Here is an 11573-nt window from a genome sequence, read left to right as displayed (position 1 = left end):
CCAGGGAGTTTCTATTACCCCACCTCCTCAGCTGCAATGGGGTGATGTTCTTTTGGTACCATTTCCACTCACCTCTCATATAGTCCTTGACTCATTCACTCTTCATTTTTGTGACTCTGCAATTGTCCAATAGGTCCCTGGTTTAAGCTGACTTGACAAAGGCAACTTAATTTTATTACCAAATATGCTAAACCATGAAAACAAAGAACCTCAAATCTGAAATCAAATCAATGTGTGCTCAAGGGCAGCAGAAGGGAAGCTCTCATCTCAGCTATGGTGATAGATTGTATTCTGCAGTCTAGGTGTCATCAAAAACACAGATGTGTATCTGTCATCAATCCTTAACAAGACTCATTCCATTACCTTCTGCCTCCAGCGTGTGAAGCCCAAAGAGAATGCTCTGTTTCTACCTACTAGCCCTGGAGCCAGAAAGAAATAGCACCTGCCAGAGTCCTCACAGAAGAAATGAGGCAGCATTGTTTAGTCTGCTTGCAGGCATGCCTGAAAGTGTCTTTTTGAGAAACAGAAGAGGCTGGGGTAGCCAGTTCTGACATCAGAAGCTGAAGGTGAGAGTCGGGCAAAGAGAACATCAGCCTTTTATTTGTCGGGGCAGAGACCCTGCATGGTTTGTGCTCCCTCCAATCGATCAATTCGAATCAGACTCACTACTGAGAGACTTGAAATCACTGTCTGCTATGGTGGAGGACGCCCACTTGGTGCTGGATAGCACAAAGGGAACAATGGAGATAAGGCTTTGGAACACGGCATACTGCAGAAAAGAATTGCCTGGGTAATAACACCAACCCCACGTCGGATGAATGCTCACTGCAGGGAAAAAAAAACTCTCTTGTGTAATAATGGTTGTTAGGATGGAGAATGTAAATAACGAGGAGAGTTTAAATTGAATATTTGACAACACTGAAATCCTGTGAGCGTGCATCGAATTTTTATGTTAAAAAACAGCTTTATTTAAAAAGAAGGCCTGCAAAAGCTTTTTTAAAAAAATTCTTTGTATCACTTAGTAGGGGAATTATTTCCTGTGTTCTTCACAGTTGGACATGACAGATATTGTCTTCTCCATGGGGAAAAAAAAGTCCCTTGGAAGAGGATGTTTTAGGAGATTACTTAAGCCAATTTGCTTCTAAAATGACAAGATTGGCAAACTGCCAATTATCACGTTGGCATATCAAACGATAATAATGTTCCTTAGGAATATTAAGGCACTATATTAGTTCTATTTCCTGGGCAAGAGAGAGTAGGAAAGGAGGAGAGGACTGGATTCTGCAAAACTGCTTTGGTTATACAGTTGCTCTCCATAGTTGGGGGAAAGTGTAGGAGAAGAGAGGAATGAAAAAGTAGAATTCAGGGCTTTAGAAAGAGGGAAAAGTATGAGTTTTTAGAATTTTTTTTAACAACTTGATACTAACCTAAAGATGATAAGTTAAAGACTAAAATTTCTCATGTTACCCAGTCTGGGATCAGGCAGTATGCATGATCCTCCAATGTGTATAAAGAGCTCAGACACCAGAGTTCTAGTTTTAGGTATGCCACTAGCTCTGAGGCTCTGGAAAAGGCTTTCTCTGAACCTCACTTTTCCTGTCTATAATGTGTAGGAATGATGTGAGATAATCTATAAGATCTACTCCATCTTCCTACCTATTCTCCAAATGAGTCTGATGAAAAATCATCAGATTGAGCTCCACCCTTTTTGAGAGTGATAACTCAATTCAGTGGATTCTAACTTTCTCAAGTGGATACCATTTTTCAGAACAGGGCCTTTTAGAAAAGGATATATGGAGAGAAACTGTTAGCTACTGGCCTTAGCTGGTCTGCAATGGAAACCTATCAAGCAAACTTGGGATGATGAGATTTGCCAAATCTTGGGTACTTTCCAGGTGAGAAACCCATGAACCTCAATATCATATATCAGCAGGGACATGGCAGCAGCTCTGTCTGGGTAGCCATGAAGGAGACTGACCAAATGGCAAGGGCTCAGCACAGAAAGAATTGAATGAAGAGCCACTGAGCAATTTTTAAATGAACTTGCAAAGTCAGGTTTGATTCAGAAAAGTGTCTTTATCCAGTTGGACATGGTCTGGACATAGATATATGAAAAAGACCAAGTGGCAAGTTAAAAGATGCCAGTTGGAGGCTAGGAAGAGAGGGACTAGAATCTGGCCATCTAAGTAAAACACACATTGAGAGTTGGTCAGAATAATTGGTGAGCTCTCTTGGGCTTAACAGCACTTCAGTTAGTATCTGAGGAAGGGCAACAGAAAGGGACCCAGACTGTGTGAATCTGGAGCAGGCAGCAGGGATTGGATGGCTGCAAAGTGCTGGCCTCAGACTGAGCAGGTGCTGAGCAAGGTTGAGAGCCAAGAGAGGACACAGACACAGGGACGATGCAGAGTTGGAAGCCAGAAAACAGAATGGAGAACATGACCTCATTGACATCTTCAGGAGGGAGAGCCGCAGAGACAAAGCAATTCCCACAAAGACTAGGGACCAGTTCCTTAAAAAAGGCTGTGCCAAATGATGATGCTCAAACTTTCTTTTGGATTTATCCATGTGTTTCAAGGAGTTTTTGCCCCTGGGACTTTAGAGGAACTCTTACCAACAACTGCCCAAGATGGGATCAATGGCAGATTTCTGTTCCAGTCTGTTATTAGCAGAGGGGGCAGGTTAGCTGAAAGGTGGGGATTATATGGGGACCATAGGGCTGCCTCTGGGCATCAAGCTGCCCATGAGCAAAGATCTGACAAAGGATTCCCTTAGGGACTTAGTGAAACAGAGACAGCAGCCCCGAGGGACGGTGGGTGAAAGGCCAGCTGACAGTCTCTTCTGTCAGCTCTCAACAACAAACGATGGGCCTATTTTTGTGAGCACAAACAGGTCTTTTTCAGTGTATTTCAGGAGATAAAAATACAGTACAGAAACATCCTCACAGGTTAAGGAGAAAGCTGTGTTTGTCACAAGCGTTAAGTTCTAATTAGAAACCTATTTGCTAATCACATAATTGGTATTTGAATTTATGTACACAGAAAAAAAATGTAGCCTCTTATTGTGCTGAGGGACAAATAGAACTGTGTAAGAGTAATGTGAAGCTCTCAAACACATAAATGAAGGGCTGTCTATTTGATTAAAGGNTTGAAGCCAACTTTTTCTTCTATCAGGTGCAGAGTCTCTGATTTGATATCTAGGTCCTTGATCCATTTTGAATTTACTTTTGTGCATGGCGAAAGAAAGGGGTTCAGCTTCATTTTGTTGCATATGGATTTCCAGTTTTCCCAGCACCGTTTGTTGAAGATGCTATCCTTTCTCCATTGCATGCTTTTAGCGCCTTTATCAAATATAAGAAAGTTGTAATTTTGTGGATTGGTCTCTGTGTCCTCTATTCTGTACCATTGATCCACCTGCCTGTTTTGGTACCAGTACCATGCTGTTTTTGTTACTATTGCTCTGTAGTGTCATTCACTTTCAAGTGACAGGTTGAATAATGTCAAAGTCATGACTGTTCAGCAACATGGTTGTGGAAAATGTCTGTGACTCCTCTGCATCTAACAAATTTATCCTTATCATTTCATTTGAGCCATAGACATGGTGGTTTTTGGTTTGTTTGTGACTGTGAACTTACTATCTGGCTATCAGAAGCTAGACTTTCTAATAACTGAGAGTGCTCTGCTTTATTTTTTAATTGATTTATTGGACAATTTCAATTTAGTGTGTGACAAATAAATCATTAAACTTCTCTCTAGCTACTCCCTGCGAACACATGGTGGTCAAACCTCTTTTTCTGTACTTCTTCACCTTGATAATATCTCAGGAAGATTGTATATATTTCTTGGCATTTTTGAGGGTGAGACCACTTTCAGTAGTTTAACCTGTCTGCATAAAGACTTCTGTCTGATACCCAGCTCAGAGCATCACCCCTCTTCTAGGTCATTGTAAGTCAGGATGTACAAAAGAGAGGATAGTGGAAAGAAGAGGAGTTTTTGGTACTTAACTGGTTCTGCAGGTGTGATTCTCATCTGACCTGTCCTGCAGGCCATCACATCCCTGTAGGGCTAGAGCTCCAGTGGGGTCTGGAGTTCACAGAAATTAGATGCAGCTCCACAATCACCTGACATGGAAACTTCTCTTTTGGTGGAATGTCAGTATCCATTCTTAATGGCTCTAATTTTTTTCTAATTACATTCCATGATACTAATAAAGTCTCTCTTAACATCTAGTTACTTTTTTTTTTTTGGTAAAGATGCAAAAATGAAACAGAGGTCACGTGGGCATAATGTTTATTGTTATATAGAAAATTTGGCGGATGGACTATGTGACTGGAGTATATAGGATGCAGCTGAAATTGTTCCTGCCAATCAAATCAGATTTAAGACTTAGAGAACAAAGATTGTCCCTCACTGCAAATAGAAACAATATAACACATTTTTTCTCATGCTTTTATTCAATTTTCTATTTAAAGAAATTTCTGAGAATACATGAATTATGCAGTTTATCTCTCAGATGAAAAAGAATTTTCCTCTTAGATTGGATGGCTGCATATTTATTAATAGCTATAAAATTTCCCATGTTCTTTTGTTTCAAATGGAATGCTGACTAAAATCTGAAGGATCCATTCCAGCAATGATAACAGTAATGCATGAATGATTATAAAAGCTATATGGAATTGAAAGGCATTTTAATTTGTCATTAATTCTATGTGTTCAGAAAGGATCCAAATAATTATGCTGACTATAAAAAGGAAACCAATGATATTTTCACTCATTATGGGATTAAGTTCTTAATATACCACTTTTACTATAAGTTGAAAAAAAAAAACCTCTCATCTAGTCTCATCTAATGATGTAATCATGACTGAAGACAGCTCAGCTGAGGATTCGTTTGGTCTTTTTACTATGACACAGAGGTGCTATGCTTCAAACTCATTTTAATTTGAGAAGTGTTCATCTTTGCAGTTTATAAAAATGAAATTATACTTGTTTGCTCAGTGTGAACTTCCAATCTTTATGTCACATTAATTCATGAAGATGAGAATGACTGTAGAATTTCCTTAGGTCATGACCGGATGGTGGTGGAAACTGAATGTGAGATTTTTAAAACAGAATTTTTCTCTTTATAGAAACTAGTACAAAATGGCTGTGCTTACCTGGATCAATCTAGGCAAAATTTCAAAGCTATTTTTTTAAATGCTTATAGTCTTCATTTTCTTTTGGTCTGCATTCTACCAACAACATTCAAATTCTTATTCAGATCCTAGAATATTCTATGACAGCACTTTTCTTGGAAAATGAGATTTCAAGATATTCTGTATGTTTCTAGGTGAGTCAATAGACTTTTCCTTTGTAGCTTTTGAACTTTGAGTTATCAGATTTCTATTAAGGCATTGGATCTTAGTGATGAGGGACACAAAAGTCTACAAAAGGGTTCTAACCCACTCCAGCACTTGCACCACACTCTTCCCTAAAATATGGCCTTAAGGCCATAGTCAGCTACTAGAAGACACTATTTTGACAGCCTTGTTTCAGTCAGAACACATCAATACCATGAGCAAAATCCCCTGTACTTTAATGTCAAACAAAGCTCTGTTGCCCCCTAATTTTGATTTTATTTTTCAGGATTCAGATTCTGTCTCTAACAGCTGTATGATTATATGCTATTGAGTTAGCTAATTTAAGCCTTAGTCTTCTCACCTTCAAAACGAGGAAGTGGCACTCAGCTTAAAGGAGTTGTGGGGATTAAGTCATGATGTAGAATAAATATGAAATGACTGACACATAGTAGGTATGTAATAAATGGTAGCATCTTCTAAACAGAAAGAAAGAAAAGTAATTAAAATCCTTTAAAATCAATACTTTTTTGAGAAAAAAGCCAGAAACATTTTTTCCCTATTAACAGAAAATTCTGAATGAATGGAGAAGGAAGCCAATGTTACTTTGAAATATAAGTGTTAACAACATTGTTCTCTGCTCTGAACAATTTGTTACATTGTTATATCTGAAAATTAAAGATGGATATATGCAGCATGCCATAAGTAAAAATAAATTTATTATTTTTGTGTTTGGAACATTTGGAATGAATTTAGTGTCTGGACCGGCCATGTAGAGGTATAAATTTTCTTCTACATACATGGAGATAGCATTGGTAATTGAGTTATTATACACACAAGGTTATTTAACACCTAAAAGATTCACTGTATAAATTCAGCTTTATCGAAATTTGATGGTTGAAATAATGTGGAGGTGGAGGTGAGTGGAGGCAGGCAGAGAGAAGAGAGGGACATTGGAATATGTAATATGAAAGAAGGTAAGACTGTGTTCCTTTCTGTCTTATAGCCTGAAGAATAAGTAGTGAAAACATCAATCAAGATATTTTTAAAAAGCCAGCATTTCTCTGCTGTGGAGAATCGATTATCAACCATTAGAGGAGGATCCCTTCTTGAACAATGAACATTTCTTATGAGGATTCACAGATTAACATATGACTAATCTTGATTTTGGAAAGTGAATGAGCTTTCTTTCTTTCCTTTTTTTTTTAAGTTTCGTGGTAAGTCATGATATTTGGCTTGATTTTTTAAAATAATTCTTTCCTGATAACACATTTAGCACATGTTCTAAATTATAATCCTATAGCAAACAGTTGGAGCATTATTCAAACTTACAAAGAGTGAAAAAGTTTAATTTTCAATTCTAGATTTCCTCAGAGTATAAATATTCTATGAAATCCTTGATGATTGTGATGTAAATCACTTCTATCCAGAAATAAACATTCTTTTGTCATCATGTTGAACATAATCGGTGGCAACATGCACAAATCTGAACAAATCATTATTAGTAGAAGATATATAATGGACAAATACCAGTCCTTCACCTTCAAATATGTGAGCCAGGCTTGCCATCTGAATGAGAGCAAGGAGGATGAATAAAGGAAGAATCTTTATCCTTTTCTTCTGATCACACCAAGGACGGTTTCTCAAGGTGAAGCCAAGTCTTCTGCAAGCTGCCAAATAGTAGCTTAGGAAAAGAATTAGTTTGCTTGCATGATGATCCTCTTAGGCAAAAATGACTTCACAGCAGTTGACCTTGGTAAAATCTTTTACTGAAGGCATCCAAAATGACATATACCCCAGAATGAGATGGAAATTTGCATTTTTTATGAAGCTGGCCTGAATGGTGGGTATTAATTTGGGGTACTGATGATTTGAAATGAAGTGAAGAAATCCTAAAGAAACAGCAGCCTTGGGTAGGGCAAGGTCCCGTATTTCTTCTGTTTCTCATCGAAGTCCTGTTGCTGAGCCAAGAGTCCATCACTTTGGGAAGAACACCACTGGATAGAATGACTGGAAAAATCATCCCTCTATGATGGGGAACATCTCTGAGTACAAATCATAAAGTTCTTTTTCCAGGTTTCATTCCCCATGGTGACCAGAAGTGGTGTCTTGCAGGCTGGCTACAAGCCAGGACATTTGAGTTTCTATTCAGGATGCTATCAGGCTCCAGCTGGAATCTGGCCGGGGCTGCCCTTTGCACCTTGTGACCCACAGGTGGTTGATCTCCAGGTGGGCATCCTTTGTTTTCTGCGGAGAGCCAAGGTGGTTATAACTCAGTGAGCAATAAATGAAATGACACAGAAATGCACAGTGTTGTTATTAATGTGCCTGTTTTCCTGTGTTTGGAATTTGGCACTCTTCCCTTGAGGAGGGTTCACTCAGGAGGGACCAGGGCTGCCAGTTTCTGTGTCTGCAGAAGAGAAACAGCCACACCAGCCACATGTGGCCCTGAGGGAAGGAAGGAGGGTTTGATGGGAGGATATCTATTTTGCTGTTTTGGAAAGAAGCACACAAAACAGAGTATAAACCTCTGGTGATGGCTTTTTTTGAATGTGTAAAATAAAGCTTTATTTGTCAATTCTGCTGTAAAATAAGCATTGTCTGAGTTTAAAAAAAAAAAAATCTTTGTTTCTGTTTGTGTTTAGTGACTGAGCTCATGCCCTGAAGTGTGTTTATTTTTTTAATAACCTAATATAGAAAAGCCTATGAACAGAGATTTCTTTTGCTTTACAGAAAAGCTATGCCAAACTCTTTATAGATAAGCTTTCAGCTATAATAATCAGATTCTTTCAGAGTTGCTCATCTAAATACCATTGTTCTTTGGCAACCTGCCAAGTGAAAGTGACTACCCTGCCAGAAGTTTTGTCTGTTTGATTGTTCCCTAGTTTCTTTCTTTCTTTTTTTCTCATGCAGATGAGGAAAATTATCTTTCCAGTGTACCATGTATATTCAGCTTTATGCTGGAAGGGCACATAAGTGTTGTTTATATTTTGGGAACTCTTGAATAGAAACATCTCTACTTGGGAAGCTACCTGTTTTTTGTTCTTTGTTTGTTTTGGTATGGCTATATGTGTTCAATTAAGTCATAATTCACTTTCTAATTTTATTATGAGTGGAGGAGAATGTGATGTCAGGTAAATGTTTCCAAATGGCTAATTAATTCCCACAGAGAGGAAAGAGACTTGTGCAAACCTGGCTATGTCCCTGTCTTATGGTCCCATCAGCCCTGGAGCTTCTCTGATAGACATGTGATTATAGCACATGAGAACTTGAGTCAAAGGATTTTCTTTGAAATATCAATTCAAGTGAACTTAAGAAGAAACTCATCTAGTTAGAAAAGAGAAACTATCTAAACTATCAATAATGAAGTACTTTTGTCATTCCAGAATCCTTGGAATAATGTTAATTAAACTAAATAGTCCATTTAAAGTTTTCCTGCTATAAGAGAAAAATGATTTAAAATTACAACACACACACACACACAAACCCAATGTCCCCCTTATATTAGAGAGTAATGATTTATATTTAAAAGAACAGTGTTAAGTTATTGAAATGGTCCATCTTCTTGTGTGTGTGTTTGTGTGTGTGTGTGTGTTTTATCATTTTGTTTGTTTCTTTTGGTGGTCCTGGGGATAGAACCCAGGACCATGGCATGCTAGGTAAATGTTCTACCACTGAGCTACATGTCCAGCCCATCTCTCAAAGAGATAAATCATTCTTTACAGTTCTGGTCATGCAATTCAAATTCACTTTACAAAAAGGTCTTCCTCTGCAGTGCATTGAAAAAGCTTCAGGCTAGCACCTGTGCCATGGCCACAAATGCCGTGGTAGTGAAACCCAAATTAATGAGCTTTCTTTATATACAGTCTCCACAGCCCAGTGAACTAATAAATATGGTCATAAAGCAATCTGCTAAGTAGCAAGGACTACAGTGATTCCTTCTGCTGATAAAAATAGTCATAAAACTCTCGTCTGCTGTTGCTGGACTACAAAGACCAATAGAATTTGTTTTTCATTGGCCTCTTAGATGACATCCAAACATAAATTAGCTTGCTAAGAATTTTCACACCTTTCTACTGAAGTGAGTTTATTGGACCAACCAGGCCAAAAGACAAAAAATATAAAATACATGCAAAATGTGAATGCTCCTGTAGGGAAATTTGAGCTCTGGTGGTAATGGGGTTGAGGGAGTGGGGGTGTTCACATTTCTTGCAGATTTGATTTTTGAGTGAGGTGCTTCTGACAGATTAGTGTGAATACTGAATATTAGAACCCCAATAAGAAAACAACCTTTCTAAACTGCCAGGGAATAAACTTACACTCTCCACATTCCATCCAAACTAAATATCTATTGTTTGTTTGATCAACTTGTCCAAGGAATTGATTGTTTTTCTTTTGTGACCAGAATAAGAAGGGTCTGATCAACATTTTATTGTGGGGACAGATTTTTTTTTTCCTTTTTCTGGTTCTTAACTAATTTGTTCATACTAAAGGCATGCTAAACTACCTCATAGGTTTATTGTGTGGATTAGCTAATTAATAATAAACAACAAATGCATCAAATGTAAATCTCTATGTAAATGCTGCCTTAATTTGTTTCCAGAGTGAGATATGCTGTCAAATCAACTGTCTGAATATTTTATCGTCATATTCATGTTTATACGTTTGGCTTGGAATTTAATATACAAAAACAAAATGAAATCCTGAAATTTGCAGCATAGACTGAGGGCATCAAACCCAAGACTGGCCAATACAAACCTAGTGAAACAAACAGACAAACAAAACACTTATAAGCACTATAAAATGTTTAAAAAAAAATCTCAGCAGGAGAGAATTAGCATTGATTTTGAAGAATAGATGGAATAATTCCATATTATAATTGTTAAAAGGTTCAAGTTTTTCAGTGATTTATATTTTAAAAAGTGGGTTTAAGGTTGGTACCATAACCCTTAATTCCTTCACATGCTAAATAAAAGATTAGGGAAAGACAAAATAGCACATATTTCTGAATACCTGCAAGAGAGGCTGTGCAGGTGAAAATCTGCCTGTGATTGTGTCATCCAGAGAAACCATTAACATTTTTTTAAAAAAATATATTTTTAAGAATATAACCTGAAGAGGAAAGAAATTGAATTAATATCTTATGGTTACTTAGTAGCACTCTCTGAAGTCTGTGTGGTAACTAGTTAAAAAAATAATTTTACTGCTGGCTCTACTTTGCTGCCATTTCACCCTGTATGATTAATTATTCCTTAATCACTATTATGAGTAGCAGTTTTATTTGCTAATTTCAAATTCCTCAACTCAATTAGTAATACATTCTGACCTTTAAAAACTGCATTCTCTAATCTTCAAATTATGAGTGAAGAAAAAAAATCTAATTTTACTTCTACCAACCCTCCAACTACCATTAGCAGGTTACATTGCTTCTTAAGAACAGTTCAACTACTGTCATGTATCAGACTTTTAAGGCAGTGGGGGCTGTTTCAAGTCCAAGTCCAAGTTCCCATGAGGTCACAAGGATCAGAAAGGGCTAAGGATGATTCCACTCGAGAGAATTGAGGTTAATGTACAATGCAGCACATTTAGCTGATAAGTTTTATTTATTTATGTTTACTTAAAGAAAAAGGTGAAATCACAACATGCAATTAATGAATTCCCTTATTGCTTCCAACTCTCTTTTGAGATTTCTCTACAAATTTCTACTTGAGTTATTGCTCTTCATGTAATTAAATGCAATTTAAGGCTTCCTCTGTGTTGTCAAGTCAATGGTCAAAGATTCTATTTTGAGATCGATCTTTTAATGTGTATTCCCTTATTTCTTGAAATTAATTTCATTATTGGTGGACTGTTAACCAGGAATTAGTGTTATTGTTGATTGCCCAAGGAGTTGCCATGTCCAAAGTGTTGACTCTCCAAAGAGTCAACCCCGCCTCCCATGAATCTATTATTTTGCCTATGAATAGTCACCAAAAAACTAATAATAGGAGGATGTGGTTAGCTTCCCCAATATTAGTTCCAAAGAAATTATCAACACTACATATGTATTAGCAATGTAGTAGAAATAGTTTTCTACTTTGTCAAAAACATAATCTCTTTGTCTGGATTTGAGAATAATGGAAAGAAGGACAATCATTGTATAAGGAAGGGAATCTACATCAATATGGAGTCTTCCTAGACAAAGCTGCCAGCACCCTAGGGACAGCATAATCTGAGGAGAAAAGATAGACCCTCACTC

At 37.3% G+C, this 11573-nt stretch overlaps 1 protein-coding gene and 1 long non-coding RNA gene across 7 annotated transcripts in view; one reads left to right on the top strand and one right to left on the bottom strand.

Annotated features, from left to right (window-relative positions):
- Window positions 1–7015, bottom strand: part of LOC125613269 — a 39399-nt gene extending 32384 nt beyond the window's left edge. For 2 of the 3 annotated variants that reach the window (XR_007343779.1, XR_007343777.1), the window contains exons 1-2: window positions 6877–7015; window positions 5700–5814 (exon numbers count right to left, since the gene is read on the bottom strand). This is a non-coding gene — a long non-coding RNA (uncharacterized LOC125613269). The remainder of the gene's footprint in view (window positions 1–5699; window positions 5815–6876) is intronic. The other variant, XR_007343778.1, reaches the window with a different exon arrangement.
- Zmat4 (zinc finger matrin-type 4) overlaps window positions 1–7120 on the top strand; it is a 137977-nt gene extending 130857 nt beyond the window's left edge. For 2 of the 4 annotated variants that reach the window (XR_007343775.1, XM_048792870.1), the window contains one exon: window positions 6342–7120. Coding sequence is in view for 1 of the 4 variants with exons in the window: in XM_048792870.1 (XP_048648827.1) it covers window positions 6342–6346 (5 nt within the window). In the remaining 3 variants the exon portion in view is untranslated. Of the gene's footprint in view, window positions 1–5237; window positions 5329–6341 lie in introns of those variants that run through there. The other 2 variants (XR_007343774.1, XR_007343776.1) reach the window with 2 other exon arrangements.
- Window positions 7121–11573: the final 4453 nt, after the last annotated feature.

This window comes from Marmota marmota, unplaced genomic scaffold (genome assembly GCF_001458135.2).
Source record: "Marmota marmota marmota unplaced genomic scaffold, marMar, whole genome shotgun sequence".
Taxonomy (NCBI): Eukaryota; Metazoa; Chordata; class Mammalia; order Rodentia; family Sciuridae; genus Marmota; species Marmota marmota.
The sequence above is the reverse complement of the archived record's forward strand: the minus strand, read 5'-3'. Positions and strand labels throughout refer to the sequence as shown.